General features: G+C 37.4%; 1 protein-coding gene across 11 annotated transcripts in view; it reads right to left on the minus strand.

The window, feature by feature from the left end:
• The window catches only part of FHOD3 (formin homology 2 domain containing 3), a 372,220-nt gene that overhangs the window by 22,724 nt on the left and 323,441 nt on the right, over positions 1-26,055 (minus strand). For 6 of the 11 annotated variants that reach the window (XM_039698704.1, XM_039698703.1, XM_039698709.1 and 3 more), the window contains 6 exons: positions 24,819-25,001; positions 20,097-20,216; positions 19,439-19,600; positions 9,341-9,531; positions 7,564-7,756; positions 2,040-2,069 (listed from right to left, as the gene is read on the minus strand). In XM_039698704.1, the coding sequence (XP_039554638.1) occupies positions 2,040-2,069; positions 7,564-7,756; positions 9,341-9,531; positions 19,439-19,600; positions 20,097-20,216; positions 24,819-25,001 (879 nt within the window). The remainder of the gene's footprint in view (positions 1-2,039; positions 2,070-7,563; positions 7,757-9,340; positions 9,532-19,438; positions 19,601-20,096; positions 20,217-24,818; positions 25,002-26,055) is intronic. The other 5 variants (XM_039698711.1, XM_039698710.1, XM_039698708.1 and 2 more) reach the window with 1 other exon arrangement.

Below are 26,055 nucleotides of genomic sequence, written 5' to 3' on the forward strand. Positions count from 1 at the left end.
AAAACTCTCAATATGCTTGAAAACACAGTTATCTACAAGTAACTTTAATACACATTGCCACTAATGCTTAAAAAGTCCCCGGTCCCAAAACACCCAGACAAATTATTTATGACTGAAACACAAAAATTTCAGTCAGAAGAACAAAAAAACCTTACAAGAGATAGAGGAGTCTGCCTTCTGCTTCCCTGTCACCATGACTATGTGAACAGCAGCAGCTATACTAGCTGGGCATGCACAGTGTGGGTATGCAGCAGCCCCACCAGTGACCGAAACAACCACCTAGGAATGGGTGGGAGCAGCAGAAGTTGGTGCTTTCTAAGGAGAAGGGCTTGCATTGCTGGGCTGCTCTCCCTTCCCAGACACTGCCTCCAAAGGGCTTGGATGCTGGTATTTGCCACTGTGCTCTTATCTACAGAAAGGTCAAAGCACACTGAAAATACAGCCCTGACTGCAGGAAATACCAACCCTGTTGACAGCAAACAGGCATCAACAGATAATAATAAACGTCGGTACTCTCACTCATATCAGCCCAGAATCAGACACCAAAGTATGTTTTGTTATTCCTTTTAATCTTTCTTACTCTAATTCAGCACAGATGAAAGGACAAGTGCTGCATTCTCTTCTTCCTTTGCATAATAAACAACATTAATTATTCACTTGATGATAACATTTAAAGGGATGCAAACCTGCAAAGCTCTTCTGTCAGAGAACGGTAAATTGAAAGAAAAGACTGGGCCCTACTTTCAGAGCTTTGATCAAGTCCCCATCTGAAGACTGCAAATTGAAAAAGTTAAATCTGGAAACCAATGATAAGATGATTCTATTTTAACATAGTGACTTTTTGGGGTAAGATAGCAAGTTAACTGAGTAGCAAAACAATAATCCCTACAAGGAACTAAGCTAAATATACCAGTAAAAGACCTATTTTGATAGTAAGAAGTTTGTTTTCTTGCTAAAAGATTAGCTTGTAACATTTTGATGTGAAAAATACGCAAGTGCTAGAGTTTCACATGTGAAATTAATAGACAGAAAAATATTAGAGAAAAACTCCTATGAAAGGACATGCTATTTTTGCATTAAGACTACTCTCTTATACAAAGTGGGTTGCTCAGTAATCAATACAAGTTCCAAAAAATTCCAAAGGATAAAGTCTCCACATAACTATTAGTTCCTGTTCACACAGGTTAGTTACATATTGGCATAAACAGGCAAATTAATGTAATTTTCTTTCCATGCCCTAACCTATACAGCACAAACCATGACTGGGGGGCAAATCTCTAGAGCCAAGTTCTATTTAATTTCCTTTTTTTTCAGATGTTGCCATAAATTGCTGGCCAAACCCTAGCCTGGTGAGAAAATGACCACCACTATGAAACAGTGAGCATTAAGCCACATTGTTTATGTTCAGCAAATTGAAGAAAGCTCTAATACTGAACAAAAAATGCATTGCAGAAAAGATGCTCCTCAAACCAATAAACATTTATGATGAATACAGCTAGAATATCACCTTCAGGAGCACTTTATGATAGATACATGAACTACTCCATGGCTCACCTTGATGATGAATGAAGTGTCTCATTCTCTATTTATACAGCAAGGCAAACAGTTAGGGTTTTCTCAACATCCCTATATACTCATGATTTTGATGTGGGGTTACAGAGCTTAAGGAGTATGAAATTATCCTGGTAATCCATAGCCCATGGTATCTTGATATCCATAACATTTAGATCACTGATGTTTTGGGTAATGGGGATACTTTGCAGTACATTACAGACAGTAAGGAAAAGAAATGAGGAAACTTAAAATTATTAAGCCCTCAGATAAGGATATCCTTATTCAAGAGGGCAGGAATGCATACAGTTAAAGCTGACTGTAAAAATGCATTCTTATGATTGAGACAAAAAGGTATGAGAAGTATGTCATGGTTCATAGTTCTAGCTGAGCAGATGGAATTGAGCAGTCCATACTGCCTGAGTTAGAAATTAGACGGCACAGCACACAGAAGACATGAGATGACATGCTTTTTCAGAGAACCATACCTCAACATCCTCTTCTTCATCGGTCTGCCACTGGAAACAAAGGACAAGGTGGAGAAGGACAAACAGCAAGATTTAAGAAATACAGCACCATCAAACCATGACAGAGTAAGAGGTAACCATGGTACTGTTTATGCAATAGGAGGACATAAAAATAGAAGACATATAAGGAATTAATATTCATGCCTTAGACAACCAGCTTGCTCTTTTTTTTTTTTTAAGCTGATTGTATGTAGAGCAGACTGTCACTGTCAGTAGGGTATGTAGAAATTTCCTGATTTTCCTCACAGAAATGGTGAACTGCTACTACTCCTAACCTATCCTATTTCTCTCCCTTGAGTCACACAGTTGTTTGCTCCATGGAAGCTGACAACACTAGGTAGGGCTCCTTCTCTTCTTCCAGCTCTGTGCAGCACAGGGAGGTCCTGGCTGCTGTTCCTCTCAGTGCAGAGGTCAACTTCTTGGCAATTCCTTTTCTCTACACTTAAGTGTTTGTTTTAATTCCTTTTTTAAGCTGGGGTTTTTCAACTTCGAATTCAACAGAGCACTCAAATCAAATGCTCGGTAGTCTTTCAATAAATGCTTAAAGATATCCAGTAGCTGCCTGATACCTGATCCTGGAAATCAGAGGGATGCAATTATCCATTGTTATTCAAGGCCTTCGCATCTGTGACAGCAGGCATCTAAAACTATCTTGATGGTTGCACTACATTAAATGCACATACAAAAACATTGTGGGATATGGAGTATTCTTAAATTTGGGGATTTATAGGGAATTAGTGAAGTATTTAGATCTGTATTCCCAAATGTCTTTGGAATTCTTCACTGAGTTAGAAGATACCCCACATGGAAGTTTCCCAAAGTAAAACATGGCTTCTCAAGTATCTGGGTTCCCTGTTTCCATAATTTTCAGTTTGATTGTTTATAAAGTGCAAACATAGTCCAGAAATTTTATGCACTTCTTTATTTGTGGGTTTTGTTTTGTTTTTTATAGAAGAAGCATTCCACCAATAGTATTCCTCTCCCTCATGTTACTAATACACATTTTTGACCTTATCTCCATCTCAGCTCTGATTTCTGTCTGGGATTGATACATTCTGTTCCAGAAACATTAATCATTAAAAATGAAAGCCTGATTTACTTTGGCCCTCAGTTTAGTTTCAGCACAGTCTCCATAAGAAGATTAGCTGTGACTGCTGAGCAGCATATTAACATTACTTTTTAAGGGTATGTTTTATGCAAAGAGTGAGATGCTTATTCTAATTTGGACACAGTGATACTGACAGAAACACAGGCAGTGTGTTTTGCAAAGGGACCATGGCAGGTATGTTTCCTTTGCATTAAAATTGTCTGTTTGTCTTTTTTTTCTGTCCCCTGGGGGCCAGGGAATCACTCTATAAAGCAATTCTTCTGAAGAGGACCCCTGTTCACTTTTTGCCATGAGTAAGAAACAGAAAAAAGAATAGGAAATATAAACAGTGTTGTATTCTAATTCTATCTATCTATCTATCTATCTATCTATCTATCTAATCTAATGCATTATTCTGTACATTCAGCTAATAAGTAAAGGGCAGCAGGAGAGTAAATTCTTGTATTCTAATTCTATCTATCTATCTAATCTAATCTAATGCATCATTCTGTACATTCAGCTAATAAGTAAAGGGCAGCAGGAGAGTAAATTAAGCTAAACAATACAAAAAGGCAGTCAAGGCAAGGTAAAATAGTAGAGAACACACATTACCAAGACTGTGCTCTAAACAAAAGTGTATTATAGTATTACTTTGTATCAAGCTAGCTTTTTATAGGGTAAAGGACCAGCTGCTGACCTTCCAGCCCATTTAATCTAGCTAGCGGTGATTTGCTGTGGACTCACTTTAAGGGCACTTCTTTGCTTGACTTTGCTCATCTCCAGTACCTGGGCACTACTATTTATCTCCCTCCTGCTCTCCATGGAGAGCACTCGCTCCTAGAACCAGTGTCCTACACCCAAGGCTACTGCAGTGCACTGGAGGAATAGTTCACCACTCCCTTCATATTCCCATGTCTGAAGAGGAATTTGCCTCTAGCAAATACTGACAGCAGTAGTAAAGGCAGCAAAATAAATAAATCAACATTATGTTTCACAAGGGAATCTGCCCTCACCCTGGTGTGTATATTCTGTCTTGTATTTACTTCTTTATTTCATCATTATAAAACCTACTGAGAAATAGCAATCAATTAACAATTTTTTAACATATATTATCAAAAAGCAGTGAAAGAATATTGGTATGCTGAATACCACTTGCAGACACAAGATGTTAATTTAAAGGAAAAAAGGCCACTTGATTCTTCTGTCATTCAATATTGGATGTTGCAGGACAGTTTGAAATCTCTCTCCTCTTCCTCCTGCCCTCACATTTTTCCTTTAGGGTAGCATTTCTGTGCAACAGATTTGCTGTTTCAAAATATTATGTCTATTACATAGCAATTCTGAAATTGAAACTCTTAAGTACCGTGAAAAGCAGAGCTTCATAAATCTGGGAGACAGATGCTTATATTACCTACTATTACAAAAATCATTTAAAAGCTCAGACTTGTACCTATAATTGCATTTCTTCCCTATTTTGCTTGCTCCCTGAAATGAGTGCCATCACTGGCTAAAGCCAGATATAAGGTTACAGAGACTAGGCTATTTTCCCTGTGAAACTGTGGCAAAAAAACCCTTTTTTTTTTTTTTTTTCTCCTTACCCCTCTCCTCCAGACAACATTCACCACGATTTAAACTGACAGTGCCCAGTCCACTTCAGCTATTAAAGAATATACAAACACAAAGATATCTGTGGTAAAAGGCTGAAAGGAAGACTGGAAATGTTCCCCATGGTGCTTCTGAGCCCTACTCTGTGTGAGTAGTTGAAGCTGATGCAAGTTCTCCATGTAAAGAGCCAGCAGAGTCTCCATGCAACAAGCCAAGACCTTCTGCCTTCCAAGTCTGCAGGGGGAACAAGGTTTAAGAGATACAGGCCTTCTCCTTAAGAACCAGGCTGGTTCTGGCTTATTCCTTTCCTGCTTTTGTCAGAATCCCTCCTCATCGGCCTAAAAGCAGTACTGTGAGGTGATCAAAATGAGACCCTGAGGAAACTTTCAAAAGGACAGGGAGGTAAATTTTCAAATAACTGTGCAATACTTTTAGGTCACCAAAAGCAGAAAGTAAAATTCCATATGACTATTGCATATTATAATCACTTTCTACAAAGAATTTCTTTCCAATGTCAAGATCTCAACTTTCTTCTATCAGTATTTTGTAACTAGTGAATCGCTGTCCATGCATTACTGATCCATCTCCCCTTTCCAAGCCTTCAAATATAAAAGACTAAGAAAATCAAGACCAGATACAAACCACAGCCAAAACAAAACTACAATAAAATTCCACGTTTTCATAATTCTTCACATATAAATATCTTCCATCCTGCTGACTTGGAAACTTGTTCTGAGGTAGATATAGCTTTGAAGTTGTCAGAGGAAGCCATGACAAATAGTCAACTCAGTTTTACCATATACTGCAGTTTCAATAAAAGGTAAATGGGGCCATATTACTGGGCTATGGTCAAAGAGATTTAGCTAACTTCTGAAATAACTATGTGGCCACATTAATAACTCCCTTAAAGAATATTCCTGTAAGGGCAGTTTTAAAGACTGTTGGTTTTTACTCATGCAGGCTATTTGGTTTCAACCTAATAGGACTGTTCTATAATTATAAATTAGTGATAGGCAAAATATACTCCCTTTTTTAAGATCTGCAAGATATTTTTTGGTGCAACACTAACTGTCAGATGGCATTTAATTCTTGCCAAATCTCAACAGCATCTTGAACTTAACAAGAGATCTTCCTCCAATATTACTTTTGTTCTGGGAAAGGCCTTGATGCCTCCTGCCCTCCATTTTCAGGCCATTGTCCCTGGTTCTGCCCCTTGCTGACTCACTGTCAAGCCTGAGAGTTTTTGTAGTTTGAAAGGGTCCCATTTCTCTGCTCCCTGAACCGAGCTGCCAGTGACCAGAACTCCTTTCACTCTTGCATTTTCTGCAGGCAGGATATAGACAAGCTTTTTGTCCTGCCACAGCAGTTATTCTGGACAGATAATACCTAAGCACTACATTATATAGTAGGAACATAGTAGGAAAACAGGAATTCCTTTGTATCTCAGTCTTGCTTAAACTAGTAAAAAGTGTCAAAGCTATGTGAGGGAAGGAAAATTTTAATTTACAAAGTGCTTTGGTTAATGCTGTCTTTTGGGTCCTTTAGAACACATCAGGAAAACCAAGAAGCAATTGCAGAAGGTGATTTCACTTCTCTGGTCGTAGTTTTGTAAATCTGTATGATTGTATTATACCCTTGGTATAAAACCAGAGCCTCTTCCTTAACTTGAGACTACACCAAAAGAAAAAAATCTTTTGATTATAATGCAGGTTTAACATCTTCTTTAGATGGGGCAGATTTCCAAATGTAAAGAGGATATTGCCAGGAAAGATCGACAAATGATTGTGAGTCAATGACTTAAATAAAATCTCAATTCATGTCAGTCCCAATACATATATATGTATTTATATATTTATATTGACCCATGTTGCCTGAGCCATAAAACTGTAATCAGCTTCGGGCTTTTCATGCCAAAGGCAGGGGTAGCTTCATATGCAATGAAACACTTGCATTTAATCGAGACTCCAGATCTGGATTTTGAGACAGCTGGAAACTTTTATTAAGTACTGGCACTTCTTAAAACTCTATTTGGATTGAGTCAAACTACATCAACTTAAAAAAAAAAAAAGATAGAAAAAATATAAAAAGGGGATTTTAAAACCTATTATGCTGAGAAAACGGATCTTACTTTAATTTATTCTATGAGTATGCAATCTTACAGTCAAAAAGTTTACACAGTAACATGTACTGTGGACATAAATTTGTCCATCCTTTCAGAATCCCAAAGTAGTCTGTTGCCATAAAATTGGCTGGTCTGTGCTCTAAAGTTAAGAAAAAATGCACATGAAATACATGTATATGTGCATATTTATATACACAGACATAATAAAAATAAAATATTAACGCTCAAGACTACTAGAATATTTAAAGATGGAGAAAAAAATCCATTACAATTTGGCTTCAATCACTTATATAGCTACAATGATTCATCATCTAAATTATGTTCTCAATTAGGACTCTGATTTCTAGGTTTTTTTCTTTTTCATATTCTTGGCTGGTCAGATACACACTAATGGCTTCTGATGTCTTCTAGATATTCTGGACACTGTGCAGCACACAGAGAAGCACTTTTTGGATAATTAATTTCAGTTTGTTCTTTTCCTATACAATTTTATGAAGCAGAAATTATACAATCAAGGACTTGCAAGTTTTGTCTTCTAATGGAGAAGAGTTCACTACTTTCAGCACAAGGACCTCTAAAATTAAAAATAGAGTAGCAACACTTCATATACCACATGCAATGAAAGAAAGTTTTAAAAATCCACGCTATGGGAGATACCATTTGCCACTTACATCTGTTATCATTTTCCCTCTGGTCTTGTTTCTTTCCCTGTGGTTAGCTCGTTTCTGTTTTTGCTGCAGAACTCGTTCCCTGGTGGTGCGGTATTCCAGAGCAAATTCACTAATAATCTTGCAGAACTTATTGATGTTGACTTCACGTATCGCATAGGGAGGATGGCCCATAAATAACAAAAATGAGTGAAACCTGGAAAAAAATGAGTTATAAATATAAAGGGGAAAAATCCTTATTGATGGTCTCTTGGAAAAAAAAACAACAACCCTATATTTCACTGAATCCATTTATTACTTTACTAGCTCCCATCATTTCCTTTGTGCTACAGAATTTTCATGGATGCTTTGCATAACATTGGTGTGTTTTATAATTAAAACCATGAAAGTCTAGCCTATGATAACTTCATCCTAGTCTACTTTCCCAGGCTGATGCAGGAGATAAAATATTTATGGAACTCTATCACTTTATATGACTAATTTGGCACGTGAATGACCAATTTCATTTCTGTTATAGAAAAAAAATATTTATTAAGTTTCAATTCTATTTATTTGTATTAAGCAACTTCAAAGAGCCTGTTAGGGCTTTGGACAAAGTCTAGACAAGAAGAATGCAGATTTACAGGCTAGCAAACACAAGAAGGAAAGAATTTCTGGTTCACAAAACTGACCATAAAATTATATTATCTACCAAGTACATTAGTTTGGGGCAGTCTCAATTCACAGTTTTACTGCTTCTGTGGCATTCAGAGCTTTTGCACTATTTGCAATTTTTACTATTGCTTCTATATTGCATGATTTACAGCAGTACACTGAATGTGTAAAAACGTATGGGAATTCCTTTTTACTGCATCTATATCCCTGAGGACAAAAAGTTTTCCCAATCTTAGAAAGATACAAGTATACCAAAACATTTTTAATAACTATCATAGCAGTTGCAGGATATCAGAGGAGAAAGCTCATACTTTTTTAACTTACACAATGCCTATGATAAACACCATAGGAACCTAATGAATTCACTTCCCTTCCATTGCAATTGGGATTTCTGCTTACTTGTGTCATAAACCCTAAGTCATTATAAAAATGAAAGAACTGAATCAACTTCTGAAGTGTATACCCACAAATTTGGAATAATTTGGAATCCAGTTCTTAATTTTGACCACAGCAATTCAGAAATTATCCAGAAGTCGGAAAATCTCACAATTTCATTAAACCCAACTGCAAATCCGAAGGAGAGAAATCTTAAATCTGCCTTCAGCTGGTATAAGCATAAAACACATAGTCAACGATCTTGCAAATAGGAGTGGTTCTGCCTACAAAAGAGCTCATTGTATAAGACTGGTTTCAGTTTCTGCATATGATGAATTTGTCAAAAAAACTTCATTTTTTTGCTACAGTCTCTTTTTGTTTATCAGACAGTAAACCAAGCCTCCTTAAAAAATAATCCAGGGATAAACAGAAAATCTATCAATTTAACTATAAAGCTGCTAGCTTTTGGGGACTAGGAGGCAAAAGACACAGTTATTGCACCTTGGAAATAAATGACTGCCTGGATGATTGCTTTTTTTAGTAAAAAATATAGAAATTTCTGGAGTGGGGATTGGAGTGGAGTTTCTTCAATGGAGACTATAACAAAATATGCACCACATACAACCCAGCAACATTCCCTGCAGGAACAGGCATTAAACACTTACAAAACACATATTTATGATGCCATAACTTATAATTTTACCAAGTCATTGACTATCAAGGTATTGCTGTCACCAATATAATTCTGTACCTGTTAATTATTCTTCTATGAACAATCTTCAGGATTATGATTCTTTCTGCACAGTCTTTAAGGAACTCAGACATTTTTTGCTTCAGACTTGGCTTCATTTCATGCTTTGCTATAGCCTTAAGGTGATCCCATGATGCTTTGCACCGTCTTTCCATCTGACACAAGTTTTCCTGAAGTTGTTCAAAGTCAACCTGAAAAAAGAGAAAGGAAAAGAAAAGGTAACACTTGAAGTGAAAACACTGAAGTTGTATACTTGGATATCCGAACAATGCCATCTGTGTGTATGAAAGAGTCAAGGCAGTGGCAGCACAACATCAACTGACATTATTAATTATTAGTAAAACAATAAAAAATAGCTTTCTCTATCACACTATGTCTAGGCATGTAATATTAGTAAGGAAAACTGAAAACAAAGCAATACCCATACACATATATTTGGTTTTATTTCTGGAGGCCTAACATCTAAAGAAGGGGCAAAAAAAAAAATATTGTGATGTGTTTTTTCCCTTGCTAATAACTTCATGTTTGCACCAAGCAACTGCATGACTCAGTTCTTTCTGAGGTAATACAAAACTTTCTCTTTTTCTAAATCCTTTTCTCTAGTACTCAAAGCTTTTTATACCCTGTTTACTGCTCACTGTTTTACTCCGCCAACAATTCTCCATTTTAGGAAGTACTTGGATCTATTCCCTGCTCATGCACTGACTTGTTAATAGATGATCTAGTTCTAATCACAAAATTCATGGGCCAGAATTTTTTAAAGCTCTATTGAAAGTATGTGTTATTTAGTGATCTCAGCACTGACTTTCATCCCTTGATATACAATACGAATATACTGGCTTATAACGAGATCATATAACGACTCTGAAAGTCTCTCAACACAGTTAAAATAAATGATTACACCTTACAGTAACATTCATCAGGATAGATGCCAACACATTCCACAGAAGTTGAGGGAAAGCTTCTCCTTTATTCATCAACCAAAAAAGGTGTTCAAATTGTGATACTGTTACAGGAGACACTCAGGACGTGTTGCTAACAACTTAATAAAGTGCATCAATGACCCAGCCACAGCACACAACAGATGAGAAAAATAAAACTACCCAACATGTTCTGAATTCTGAAGAAAGGAAAAAATGATTTTATAATACCACTTCACAGTTCAGATGAACTCAAGCTATAGAGCACAGACTTAGCTCCCAGCTTCTAAACACATCAGTGTTTGGGATGTTACAGTCTCATAGACTGCAAGTTAATTCCTTAATGCTAAATGAAAACCAGCGTCAGGGGTAGGTTTTATTTCATTCTTCTTAGCTGTGTGCAGCATCCACTGCTGAGACCTATACTGAGAATAGCCATAAGAAATGCATTATTATTAAAATGCTCCTGGTATTGATTTGATTTGTTTATGCTGTGATTTATAAAGTGATGAATTCTTCCTCTTCCCAAGGAAATAGAAACATCCTTTGATCCACTCTGCTATTCACAAAAGCCCTGCAGGCGGAGCAGCTGTGGGGTATTTGCTTTCCTTATATCCATATCAATGCATATGTTAAAAAAAAAAAAAAAAAGTCCTTTCCAGGTCAGTATTTTCACTGCTGATGATAAACACATTGCTGCTCTCCACAGATGGTGTATCTAAAACACACATGGAGAAAAGTACTGGCATTGCTGTTAAGGAAAAAAAAAGAAAATCCAAGGTTTAGGTCTTCCCAGTAAGAATTATCCAACCTGGCTGAGGAAGAATCTCAGCCTCTGTAGCTGAGAAATTTAAACTCATGACATTTTATGGCAAAATGAGTTTGAATTTATCAAAAAGCTTTGAGATTCAGGCCTGTAAGGGTTCAAGAAACATATTTGCAGAACAACAAATCTGGGGGGAATGTGGTGAATTCCTGGCCCCTTGAAATCTGCCAACAGTCAGCACATTCACAAGAGTGGAAAGTTCCAGCAGGGACGGCGGCTGGCAGGTTGGGCTAAGGGACACTCATGAGTTTCTTGAGCACAAACAAAAATTCAGTCTTCTGTGCAAATCCTAAGCAGACTGCAGTAAGAAGAAGACCACCTGAACTCTCCTGGAATAAACCTCTGTGGAGCACAAGTGTGCTCAAGCAGAAGCTGTAAAGTCCTGGAAGGAGTAAAGTAGGAACTCCAATATAGGATAGTGCAGGCAAATGTACAGTACCTGAAAGAATGTGCCAAACCTTCATGGAATCTCTGTCTGCCAGCTCTCTAGTGTTTGGTCACTTGCTTGTGGACAGAAAGGAATATACTTGCAGAAAAACATCCTCATGTGAAATATTCAAGTTCCAGTTTTTCTTGGATTTAATCAGGTACCCCACCTGATACTTTAAGAAATGCTATTTCACCAGTGCCAATTTTGTGTGTAGACACAGGATCCATAACATTTCAGTCTGCCACAGGTCTGTGGTTCTGCTTAGGATATTATATACAAATATAGCAAGGGTGATGAGAAATCCCAGCTACAAGAGATCCCAAATCATGTGTTCATAAGATAAGGAGAACAAAAACTTGTGTGGAGTAATAATTCCAATTATTCAATATATTATGCATAAAGAAAACATTAAAAGGCATTTGTAATACCATTCTACCTCTTTACCAGTTCACACAGCATTGCTAAGGGAGCATGGGTTTCATCTTCTGATTTATGTGCTTATTTCCAACACTTTACTAAAGGAATTAATGTATAATAGTAGAGAATAATGATGTATAATAGTAGAGAAATATGAATCCTCTTTTTTGTTCTTTCTTTCTTGGAACGAAAGATGCACCAATTCTTTCCTGCAGGTGGATGGTCATGCTGGGACTAAGAAGGAACTCAGGTGAGTTGTGGCTCCAGGAGAGCTCAGCATAGGAGGTACTCAGACAAGAATTGCTGTGGCATTATTTTATAACTATGCTCTACTGAATAAAAGGAAGCAGTAATCTGAAATAGTTATTACAGCTTTCTTGACAGACAGTAGTGTTCCGATATTGTACCTGGCCCAAGGATTTGGAGGAAGGTGGAAACATATATTCTTCTTCCTCCTCAGTACATATATGTGCAAAAGACATGCAGCTTGCTGCCTGAATAGTTACCTTCTGCTAAAATTTTTAAAATGTTATTTTCTGCAGGAAAAAGAATGAGTGGTCTTAGGCTGTTATGCAAAATAGGAAAGTCCTTTCTTTCAAACAAAAATGTTTACTTACTTTAATTTGTTAACTAATTTAGAAACAGCAACTTTCTAAATGGTTCTGGGACATATTTGATATGTTCCTCATTTCTCTGGCCAGGTTCCTCTCCATTCACAATCACACTAGATAAAAAATATTCAGAACTATTGATATATGTGAAATCTCTTGCCAGGCCCACTGCTCAGTCTTCTGAGAAGTGCCTTAGTAGACACTGATCAGAGGGGAGTAGCCAGAGACAGTATATGCAAACAGGATGCAAAGGCCAGTTTATGTGACAAAAGCCCCTCAGAGTAAGCCTCAGCAAACCACTGCCCTAAACTCACTAATGGGCAACTTTAGAATTAAAAATCTATTCTTCAATTTAACACAGCACCATATTTTGCACAAATGACTCAGAACAAAGAATAAAACCTTCCAACCACATGCCAGAAACAGCAGCACTCACTTTAATCACTTTATATCATTATTTACTGCTTGCTACCATAGAAGCAGATGACTTTGCCATAAACAATAAAAATAAAAAGAATTCTACCAAGTTTCTCATTCCACTGGGCTGAGAATTCAGTACCTTGTGACAGACCTACAAACAAACACACCAGAACAAACAGCTTCTGTTCTCACTGTTTTTCACCTGACTCAAAAACTGCCACCACCATCAAATGGCCCATCATTTACTTCCCTGCTCGTTCTGGTTCCCTGAACTTTGGTCCTTACAAGGCCTAGTCTTTTCAAGTTCAACTCCATTCAACATCACATGCCATGTATAAAAGTTTAAAACTTTCTCATTCATGAAATACTATATCATGTTCCAATCATTCAGGCAGGACAGGGATCAGGGAGCCTTTCTGGTCTTTGGGTTGGGGTGTTATTCCTCTGTGTGGCCACAAATACCTCATGGCAACACAGGAATTGCACACTTTATTATTTGTTGGGACAGAGAGGAATGGCTGCTTTGGGAATTAAATGCAGTAGTTCAAACCTGAAATGCCTTCCACTATATATTCCCCAGGGAAGCTTATACAACTCCAGGTATGCTCTGCCATGCACTGCAATCAACTGCAGCCACTATGAGATAAGAGGTCATTTTTCTTCAGCTTCCCTTAGCTGGAATGTGCTTTACAAACAGGTTCTTCCAGCTAAATCTCCTCTAGTCTTTGGGCTAAGCTCCCCCATTGCTGCAAATACAAAACCATCCTCAAGTCAAAGCTGCCGCACCTAAATACACTCATTTTTCCTGCCTCCTGTGCTAGCATTCAGCTCTTCAACAGGGTCAAAGATGTCACTAGTGGATTGAAGCAAAAATATGCAAAACAAGTAAATGAATGGAAAATGATGAAGCACTTGTTTTCAAAATCACTCTATCTAAAGTTTGGTTCTGAAGGCCAGTGAATAACTTATTACATAGCCTCAGCATGCTTGTATAAGATTTCTGTTGTTTGATACTCTATTGTTTATTGGTATAGCTTGCTTCTTTTAGTGGTGAACATATAAAATCCAGTTATTTTCTAAGGAAGACCTGGATCTCTGCATTTTGTTCTTAGTCACAAGGTGCATTTAAGAGAAGATTGATGCTTTTGCAATGACATGTTGTCTTAAATGCACAATAAAATGACAACTATTTTATTGTACCTCATAGAAAGATATACATAACCACACACAAGCTTTCTCTTTTCAAAGTTCAAGATAGTTTCTTCAGCAGACTACAGTCTAGTCTGAGCTGTTTATAATTTAGGGTCAGACTGTTCATTCTCACATTATTACAGGGATGCATTCTGGCAGGGAACATGAAATTGTCCTCTTTTCCTGAGTTGGTGCAGTGCCAAAGGAAATTCTGAGAATTGCTCCTTGCAAACATACTGTCATCTGAGAGCAGCGACCTTCTGTGGCGTATGTTCAAAACTCCTCTAATATTTCCAGACTGGTTTCCTTCACCAAGTATCACAAGAATTATCTCAAGACCCTTGTTAGTCTGACTTGCACACTGTGGGCAAGCATTTTAAGCAAGATAGATGCCAGCTCTCTAAAGCAAGCAAAATATAAAGAAGGCTCTGCCCAGACATTTCTAATTTTAGTGCATGAAGCGGCATCCTGAGAAAATAATTTTGGAAAAGAGAGCACGTGAATCAACCCACTAATGAAAAATTACAGGACAGAGGTGGCAGAGGTGCTTACTGAGGTATGACCAGATGAGTCTGTCCAATTGTACACACATCTCTACTGTATTTTACTTCATTAAACAATATCCTAACTACATGGGATCTTTTTGCAGATGCTGTATGGCAGTTCCCACAATCTGGGACAAAGGGGAGCCAAACTACACAGTGGTGATGTAGGTCCCTTCAGGTAGTGTTATGTCACCCGCAGCAATTCCTGCAGTCGTATCACCTGGAATGTTATTGAAACACCACAGTGCTATCAGGCACATGTGCTGAACTTCATCTACTTTCTTTGAGACACGACCTCAAAGTTTGATTTGCCATGGAAGCTCCTTCCCCCTTGCCCCAGTATGCTCTGCAGCCAACAGGATCTGCCTTTCCCTGCTCTGCTTTCACCTCTGCTCCTGCTAGCCCATGCCACGATCTGAGGCAGCTGCTGGCATCACAAGGAATGACTGCAAGAAACCTTGCATTCCTGGACTTTTTTTCCATGGAAAATAATTTGACTTTTGGCATTTATTTTTGTTTGAAATAATGTAGGGAAAACATACTTGAATGATAACTGCACACTGTATTTCTGTCAAGTGAGACATGAGAAACCCCACTGAAAGAGTAGAGGAGGCAACATGATTTTCCCTACCTTTTTTTTAATATAATTTTTTTAATCCTTTCTGTGCTTTCCACTGTATCAGGCAGAAGCTACAGCATGTCAAATATCACTTCTGTTCCAGCCAGCTCCTGCCTCCTTATGCCTCCCTGCTCGGAGGGCAGACTGCTGCAGGCTTCCTCCTCCCCTGTGTATGCCTTAGGCTCATCCTAAGTTCTTTCCTATCAGCAATCCTTGTCCCCTCTTGTGCTGCTAACATTTCCTATTTCTTACTTTTAAAAGCTGCCTGCTTCTCCACTGCTTAGTAGCTGTGAGTGTCCTGTGCCAATGTGTCTTGCTGCAGGGGTTAAAAACCAGATGGAAGTTTGACATCTTGTAAGTCAATTAAAATCAGGGGAAGAAAATGACAATTACAGTTAATCTATAGAGCTGGCCAGTTTTCAGATTCACAGGGAAAATATTTATGGGTTAGAGAGAGAGGATGAACATTTTTAATAAGGACACATTTTTTATTCAGTAACAGAGGAGATATTGGGGTTGAGACAACCACTTCTTAAGGAAATTTCTAGGAACAACATTCGATCTTAACTGCAGAAATCTGTGGGTCTGCTTCAGTATTAGGTTCACCAGTTTTGGTACAACTTCAATAAAAAAACAACTTGAAATATCAAGAAAATAAAAAGGGCAAGTGATTTTAATCATGTGATGCTAAATAATCAGTGCTGTGCATGACTTTATAAATGCTTTTATTTATCTAGAATTGTATTTTTTCTTAATTTTTTCACTTGTGTCTGTTTTTTTTGGTGCCATTTATGACTTCAGTCCTTCAGTAAAATTTTTGCAGTAACTATACCATTTTGTTTCTGGTCTTTCTAGCTCCTTTTTGGTGGGGCAGCCTGCTTTCTTTATGGTTTTGAGTTTTTTTCATTAACTAATGCTCAGGAAATTCTTATATTATGCGCATTTCAGGGGAAGGGGCATCTCTGTTTATCTACAGGATGGAAATTGTTTAGCCTTTGTGGTTTCTGAAAGATGTTTGTAGGCAAAACAGAGCTCAAAATACAGCCTAATCCACAGTGATATATTAGTTCTCCTTTCCTGTCAGCTTTCCTAAACCAAGATTTTGCCTTGTCTGCGAACATTCCCTTGAAGAGGGCAGCTTGGATGGCTTCCACATCCTAACTCTCTGATTTGTGGCAGCTATGATCAAGTGGGAATAGAGCTTGTTACAGTAATCCATCAGTGGTTTAACACATGCAGGAACATCCCAAGGAGGGAGACCTTGGGCGACATGAGGAAGGTTAAGGCTATAATTTCTCTTAATGTGATTTTGTCTGGCCTTTTTAGATTTTCATCCGCTTTGGGCAGGGCCACTGGATCAGCAAACCACAGACTGAAAGACTGTGCTCAATTTTGCACGCTCTTAGACCTAATTTTTTTTTTTTTTAAGTGACAGCAGTAGGTTAAGCTTTCTTCCACTTTCTATGACTGAAAAACAGAAGAACCACTTGGGAGAATACCATACATGGTGGCGAGAATTTTGGAAAACAAAAGCTCTTCTCTTTTGTGGTAATTTTTCTTCATAGTGATCAACTTGATCTCAATCTAAGAAAAAAGGGAAATAACTTCTTAGCAAAGCGAAGAAGCAGGAAATGAGAAACTAATATACCTAAATGTTAAAAAACTAAGAATCACTCAAATGAAAAACAAAAACATAATAGAAAGTTAAAATCTTGCAAACATGAGAAACCAAACTCACTGAAGGCAATAAACCAGAGCCTAAATATAGGCTGTACAAGAGGAAAACTAGGAGAAAAGAGATGAAATCTAAAGAGAAAGTATCTAAGCATATAAAATACAAGCCACAAACTCCTTTATGGTACAAAAGAAAAAAAAAAAAAAAAAAAAAAGTAGGAGGTCCTGGATCACTGGGGAGATAAAAAACTGAGGAAGACAAAAATTAGAGAAGGGAAGCAAGATGACTTCTTTTCATCTGACTTCACCACAGAGGATGTTGGGGAAAAACCTACTCTGGTGCTCCTTTCCTTTTTCTGTATTATATTTTTAAGAGATGTGAACTAATAGCAAGGTTTGAAACCTTACTAGCAGAAACAAATGTTGGAGAGAGATGATATCTTACAAAGCAGTAAACAAGTAGAATACAGTAATTCTGACATCAAAATAAAGAAATTGAGCCACTGGCTAAAAGGAATATGAATATGTATGAAACTGTACTTGGTAACTTGGAGAATCAGAGGATAGCAAAAGTTTGGCTATCTCTAGAAAAGCAGCAAAGTTGATGCAGAGGTCTAGGTTTCATTACTTTATCTGGTAACTTGGCTGAAAGGATAGTGACAGGAAACTTAATACATAAAAATAACCACTATGTTCTGAATGCTTATAAAATAGGAAATAGATAAGACTAAGTAAAGAAAATTAAATCTCAAAATCTTTTCCAGGGAATCATGGGAGGCCACATATGAATTGTGAGGTTTAGAAGAGAGCAAAAGAAAAGAAGTACACCTTGATTCTCATTTGTTGACAGGGCTAACAGCAGGCATCTCTTGGTTTGTACTTTGTATTTCAAAATTATCTGGAAACAAGGAAGCACATCCAGAGGGTAAAATATACAGATGGCAGGAAATTATTCAGATTAATCCTGACTGAAGATTATTAGGAGTTTGAGAGATAAGCAGTAAATCTTCTTCAGCAGATCATGGTCACTGCTGTAGACTGCAATGAAGTGCACAGTGCACAGCAGCATTCGAGTCTGTTGAGTGTCCTGAATGCTCTGTGAGCTCAGGAGACTGCCTGGATGTCCTCGGGGTGTCCAAAGGGTAGCAGCAGTCAAAGAACACAGAGAAAACCTCAGAACATCTAACAAAACACAGCAGAATGGACAAACATAGTAAGATATGACACTGATAAGGAGAGGCTGGGGTACTGTACTTACTATTGTTTAACACATTCTAAAAAAGTAAGATGAAGGAAAAGTGTGGAAGTTGTCTTATAAACAAAAGCTATAAAAGGATCATTTAAGACTTAGACAAGGATCTGAGCAGTCTGGTTTATCTGGTCTCGCACTGAAAAGGGTGATGGATCATATGACCTTCAGAGATCCTTTCCAACCTAAGTTATTCTGTTAATTAGAAAGAAAAAATATTTTTACTGCTCAGTATGTTCAGACAGTAATTCCTGAAACCAGCAAACTGGATTGTGGGGGCAAACAGAGTTGTTTGCCCCCACACTTTCCAGCTCCTCTCCCAACATCTAAATAAGGTGGCCTTTGGAAAAGGAATCATTCCTCTATTTGATGCACATAATGAGAATTATGGCTCATGAAATAACATTTTTCTAGGAGAAATCTTTCATTCCCTTAGAAACTTGTCCTCTTTTGTCAACAAGCTGGTATTGGCCACTGTCTCAATCAAGACACTGGACTAGGAGAACACTATAATTATCTGCTGTAATTATTAACATTTCCATGTGACATGACTCCTAAAGAGAATTTTTATGGTTGCTGTCTCTGGAGATGCTCAAAACCCGCCTGGACTTTTCTTCTGCAACCTGCTTTAGATGAACCTGCTTTAGCAGGGGGTTGGACTAAGTCATATGCTGATGTCCTGTCCAACCCCAGAAATTCTGTGGTTCTGTGAGTTAAACAAAGTATTTCAAAGACTCTTTAATTCTGGAGACAAATTTTATTAGTAAAAATTTCCTGCCTTCCATTCGATTTAAAATACAATCAGTCATCAGCCTTATAAAAGAGAATCCCCCACAGCTACAGAATAAATATGTTTGAAGATACTGGTCAAATACAGTTTTGACCTGAAAATAGTTCCTAATAGTTATATACATTAATAATGTACATAACATTAACATGGCTGTCATAACCACTGGCTGCCTAAGAGTGCACTGATGAGGGAACCTTGTGACAGACAGAAATAAAGTTCAGAAGAGGTAGTACTGGTGTCTTTGGAACTCAGTGCAAATGACACAAGAAACACACATTTGTAAATAGTGCCGCAACGAGGGAGGATCAAAAAATCAAAGAAGAGAATAGAAAAAAATTTTAAATATTTCACTTCAGAGAGGTGTTATAAAAATGTACATATAGATGTATTTACCTACTGGACATACCTTGGCTGACCTAGTGATAGCCCCGATCTCTGAATAAAGATCAGTGCTGTCTGGGAACTTTTCTACCACCATAGTGCAGACGTGGTGCAGGAGGGACTGTTTGTGCACTGTGTCCTTGACTTCTGGAACCTTCTCGAGGTAGCTCAACTCAAAAGCTTTGGCCTGTAATGGAAAAAAAGACATTAAAAATAAAAGGACATTCAAAATAAAGACATAAAAAAAATTAAAAATAAAAATGCTTACTCCTTCCCATGCAGATTAGTAGACAAAAATGATGACCAATAAGGGGCAGAGGAGAAAGAAGAATCCTACAGGAGAGGAAACTCATTGCTTTTATTAATTTTTAACTTGCTGATGGCCTAAAATCAGTCCATTTAGAGTGAAATGACTCATGACACAGTTCTCACATTTTGAATGCAAAGCATCAACTTAAGGGAGTTATACAAGAAGAGTACGTAGCTCCACTTTCCTTCAGATTATGCTGAAAGAGGCAGCACACAACACAGAACACCCTAACATAGAATAAACGCACATTATAGTCCCTAAATTACTTTTCTTGCATAAAATAAATAGTGGGCTGCAATTTTTACAATGGTTTTGACTTCTGTTTTTTTGAAGGAAAAAAGCTGCAGGGGAAATGTTGGGACATCAGGCTTACGTTGGTTCCATTCAGAAAGTTCCCAATGGCTAGCAGAGTAGAAAGGATAAATCCCAAAGTTTTATTGTGCTCCAGTTGGTCCATTCCCTCCTTCAGGTCTAGCAGTGGTTCTGCAACTTCCTACCAGAAGAAACAAGAAAGTGAAGGTTAGTTTTTAATTCTATGGTTTAGATTAATTGCTGCAAAAAGTTCCTGAACTGGCGTCTTGCAGAGTGTAAACTGGCCATGTGTGCTGGCTTTCTTCCATGTTCCAGCTAATAAATCACATGCAAGGACAGCAAAAAAAGTACATAAAATATTTTCCTACTGTTATTCCTTTATGTATGCAACTGCCTTACTTGTCCTGGGGACTATCCTGTGATTCCAAACAGGAGACTGCTGCTGCATTTCAGTTAAATCCATGAACACACCCTAGCCCCAACTTATAAAAAAGCTTCTTGAGAGTATTTTTTCTAATCTTTGAACAACAAATTAAAAAAGTAAGAAACCTTGCTGACTTAAAATTTGTAGCTTGACTCCACAGATTTCTTCTAATTATAGCCATTTCTGTGTTTTAGATATGGTTCTGTGCTCGTGAGAATTTAAAACTGAAAAAAAACCAACCTCTGCTGTAAACATCAAGCTTTACAAATAGTCTAATTTCAGTATTTTAATTTAATGCATCTTCCACCTACACATGTTTTCTGAGTATAGATGTGCATACTGGTAAGGTCTGAAATCATACATTCTGTTCAATTACCTCAGGAAGTGAACTACACCAGAGAGTTCAAAGGAAGAGAGTGAGGGTAATTGAGTAGACAGAACTTATTTCTGTGTCTCTGTGTGAGGCCCAGGGTTATTTATTTTGTATGCAGACTAACAGTTCACATTGTTTCTATCTTCACATGCCATTCTAAGCATCTGTGAGCAGCATTCTCTTCACAGAATCATATTGGAAATTCTATTGGAAAAGACCTGAGAGTCATCTAGTTTCAACCCCTGTGCCATGGGCAGGGAGACTTTTTTCCCAATTTCCCAAATTGTTATACTCTTTATGAGCCAAGAAAACAAAATTAAGCTGCTATTTTAGACCAAGAGGCAAAGTAATTGGGAATTTAACTTTCTTGGAGATACACAATGGTTTGTTCAAGAACTGTAGTGATATTTTACCATAAAAGATGAATGAAATACATTTCTAGTCCCTACAGAACAATTTGTCTCTTGAAAAGAATATGGTAAATTAAAGACAAATTAAGAAATGAGATAGTGAGCTAAGTAGTTTATACATCAGAGGAGAGGTGCTAAATAATCCAAGAATTTATTAAAGTGAATTAAAATGATCCTGCTTCACAGTATTCTTTGAGTTGCTTTAAAGTCAGAGTTGATTTAGTTTGTTTTGTTGCATTATGGGATGACTCAAACTGCTCTGAATCTGTGGTAAACATGGGCTTCTGAACTATTTCATTTAGATCAATTTTCAACCTGTCAAAAAAACATTGCTAAAAGACTAATTTAAAACACTCCCTAGGTGAATAAGAAGGTGGCATAAGAGGCTTCCAGGCTAAACCAGGCCATACTGAGCCCTTCATTTAGCTATTTAGACAAGTTATCTGATCTTAGACTTTCTTGCATATAGTACACATTTAGAATTACTCTTTATTTCTTATTTTGTTGTAGGATTAAAAAACAAAAAAAAAAAGACTGTGCAAGATACTGAACAATAAGACAAATTTCTGATGTTTTTCAAATTCACCCACTCTTGCTTCCTATAAAATGCACCTTCTACCTAAAGAGGGCAAATAGATAAGGCAGAGCTACCTCATATCCTTGGAGGATATTTTTATTTTTATTTTTCAGCTAAAGATTAGGTTTGAATGAAATGTGAGGATTGGTCCAGAACTTCTGTCTGAAAGACACCTCATAATGCCCAATTCAATGTGGGATGGACATGCACAAATGAACTCAACTCATTGTACTTTTTTCATTTCTACACTTGCTTTTATTAATTTCGTGATCTTTGAAGTTGTCAGCAAAAAGGATATATTTGTCTGCAGTCATCTTAATTAAAAAAATCAAAGTTTCTATTGCTTTTTTAAAGATCTTTATAGCTCCTCTGAGATAACAGAATTTGACAATATCTGCATCATAAGTAATTCCGTATGAGGAATGAGTAGCAACACAGTGCAATTTTTTAACCTCTTTTGTCTGTGCATTTAAACTAGGATACCAAAAGAAAGGAGAGGGAAATTATTGTTCCGCTAACGAGTTTTGGTAAGCATTTATGTTAACATTCATTCATTTTTCTTTCATTTTAAATTTTCTATAGAGAGCAAAGAGTGAATATTTATTCATCCAGTTCAGCTCCTCACAGGCTGAGGATGCTCCCCACTTGCACATGATGCAAGTCAAGTACCCTGACTTGCTTCAGTTAATTAAATTCAAGCTAAGAAAGATGATTTCTCTTATTATGCCTGAAAAGCTTTTAATGAACATAAACAATGCATCACTTAACACATTTCTTGAACAATTCATATTATTTTCTTTCAGGTTGTCAGGGGTGAAGCTAAAACCCACTTAGGCAGAACTCTGTTCTTGGCAGGTTAGCAGAAAAGTCTCATGTATGAGAACCCTGGGCTTACCAATAACTCAGGTATTTCACACTGCTGGTAATAGGGACCATCGAAAACTTCCAGCCTCATGGAAATAATAGCACTCATATGTTACATAAAATGTATGTGTGAATTGGTAAACAATATGAGTGTTGAACTAATTGTGCTAATTCTGAACGGCTATGAGGTTTCCTTGTTACAAAATAAGATTGAAAAAGAAAAGATCAAGCAAAATGCCGGACAAAAAAAGAAAGGCAAAGCTGTGGAGCTAAGTGACTTTGGGACCTATGTTTCATGAAGCGTTTGCCCTTTTGCAGATAGATCTTCTGAAAAATCATAGTTTCAAGAACAGAAGAATGTTTGCAGCTCAAGGGTCTCTTTTATCATCATAACCACCAACATAAATTACTTCATTTTTAAAAAACTGAATATCACAGTATCTTATTTCAGTCTAAATAACATGTACATTTACTGATTACCTAGAACTCTGACCTTAAGCTTTTTTAACTGGAGACACCCAGGTGCTCAGTCTGCCTTGCACTCCTGATGTCTGATCCTGTCTCTTTGTCCTCACCCAAGACCCAAGCTGTCTGTCCTATCTATCCTTGTCTGCTAGGCTTATCATGTGCTCCTCATACGTTATCACAGTTATCATGTTACTTCCTCTACCATTTCATGGTAAGTACTGTGCTTAGTCCTATCTACCTTCAAACAGGGATAAAAATGTTGGGTTTGTCTTCCCTACAGCTGTTGCTTCTCTGAGTAATTTAAGTATTTGAGACATTTTGTACTAGTATCCATTCTACATGGATTTTAGCTGGCAATAAATTAACTTTATGGCAAAAGGAAACTCTCAGAATTTATGTATCTTTTAGCAATGCTTCAAATGTTGCTTTTTGATTGAGAGGACACTAGAAATTCTAGATATATGCAGAGATTAATAACTACTGCTAACTCATCTTACATGAAAGGTACAATTTAGCCTTGTGTAACTTTGAAGCAGAATAAATAGCTGTACCAAAGTGAAAACAAAACAAAACAAAACAAACTGGCAAACCCATGTTCATGCCAGATACAAGTATTTTGCTATACAAGTCAGAAATGTAAATGGATAATACTAAAAGATTCCAATAAAAATCCTGAGTACTGGTGTGACTGCATGTCCTAACATCTAAAAAAATGAAATAAAGATTGAGTAGTCCTGACAGTACCTCCTGCAAATCAATCCACTGTTGCATAACTCAATAAATAACCATTGCTGGGTAAACAAGGCATTTTCACAAGCATGTGAAACTTTTTTCACATTTCACTTTTTAGAATCCACATTGCACAGTTATACTGATTCTTCAATACACACCTATGTGTACAGAAACATATACAAAAACCAGTATGTAGGGGAGACAGCTGCTTTAATGGCAATGCCAGGTGTATAAACCAGAAGTGCAGCCAAAAGGAAGCTCCCGTGCAGAGATTCCTGAAAGACCTTGTGAAAGGCAGCCAGCACCTGAAATCCCCTACACAGTTTCATTCTGTCTTGTCTATGCACCAAAATTTTATCCTCTTTTTAAAACTTTTTGCCATGATTCATCATTCTTGACAGACACCCCAATTACAGTGTTCTTTGAATGAATGCCAGCCACAGAGAAGATGGCAACAACTGTGTGTGACTGAGCTGAAGTGTCTTATCTTTTGTTTAGAATCTTGAGAGCTATAAACAAAAAAAAACCTTAATGGATGGTGTTTTCCTTAGTTCAAATGGATGTAAGATCAATACTCTCATGATATAAGACTGAATACAGTAGTCCTCACTCAATCTTTACGAAAGAAAAATTCTCATTGCTCTGAAGTAATTTCCTGAATAACAACATCTGGAGAAGATGTGGCAGCGATTTAGCCCTCTTCTTTGTTTCAATATCATTAGTGACTAATTAAAGGAAGGAAGACATAATCTCTCAATTTTCTTTTATAGAAGGAAGAGATTATGAAGGATCAGTTTAGCTGTTTCCTGCTTGGCCACCAAAACAAAAGCGACCCATTTACCATTTCCTCAAAATGTCCATATAATACCAAGGTCAGGGAAAGATTAAGCAAAGCCTCGGAAGAGTCTCCACCCATCCCTGTGTTTTCCCCTCACCTTTTCCACTATCTCATAGTCCATCTTGAAAGCCCAGAGCTGGAGCCTGGCGGAGAGTTCGCTGATGGAGGAGAGGGTGAGAAGGAACTGCTCAGCGCTGCCCAGGGGGACATCAGGATTCGCCAGCTGTGCCTCCTGGATCTTCTGCTTTTCCTCCTCGGTGGGGATCATGGTCAGGATTTTCTGTACAGGGAGCCAAAAGGCAAGAGTCAGTGGTGGGGCTGAGAGGAGGGTGAAGGTTGGTTGCTGTGTGACCCCACAGCAGCCACAGTAGAAGTCCTAAAGTCCTTGGCTGTTAAATTAGGTCAACCAAGAACCAATACACTGCACAAGGAAGCAAAACAAGGACTGCTATCTCACACACCTGCAGTTTGTTTAAAAATATATCTGGATAGAATTTTTTTTTAAAAATCTGTATTCAGTAGATAGTAAGTGGCTAATCATGGGATGAAACACTGAAGGACATGGAAAGAAATTGGTTAGGACTGATCTCATCGACTTCCATATGTCTAAGTCAGAACTTAATATATTTTTGTAATTTACATATGGAAGTAAGGGTAGAAGGAGAACAGTTTTGCGGCCTGTGATTTACAGCAAGTCAGACTAGATTTTAAGGTCCCTTTTAGCCCCAATACCTACAAATCTTCTAGCATACTTGTAAGTGTACAGGAATAACTTGAAGACTCCTGTCCCTTGCTGTCCCCATAATTTCTTACTTTTTTGTTTAGTCTGTCTTGTTTTTCTTATGGAACATGGAAACTATTGCAGCTTACTAGGTCACTCCTAAAGATTCTACCCTAACCAACAACTTCTCAAGGAACACATTGAATTTAAAGCAGAATTATGCATTGCATAATATATGGCCTTTTTTTCTTTTTATCTGAAAAAGGATCTCAGTATTTTCAGTTTCTGCTGTCAGTGTGGCACAAAATATTTAAATTTTCCCTTTAAGTCATGAATTTTACAGGCTTGTTTAAATGTGGCAGCTTTCCTTCTGAAAGTATTGCTCTCTAAAGTATTGCTTCTTAATCAGTTTTTAACACAATAAATGCACTTCAAAATAAAAAAGAAAAGCAACAAAGACATCAGATAAGCTGAGGTTTCTGCCCTACTGATCAATGCCTCCTTAAAGCAAAGCAGATTTTTAACACAACTTATGCTTATTCATCTCTGGAATGACATGTTTTTGCTGTAGCCGTCTATAATGATAGAGGCTGTTTTGAATGGGAGGAGAGAA

This window comes from Passer montanus, unplaced genomic scaffold (genome assembly GCF_014805655.1).
Source record: "Passer montanus isolate IOZ18808 unplaced genomic scaffold, ASM1480565v1 scaffold129, whole genome shotgun sequence".
Taxonomy (NCBI): domain Eukaryota; kingdom Metazoa; phylum Chordata; class Aves; order Passeriformes; family Passeridae; genus Passer; species Passer montanus.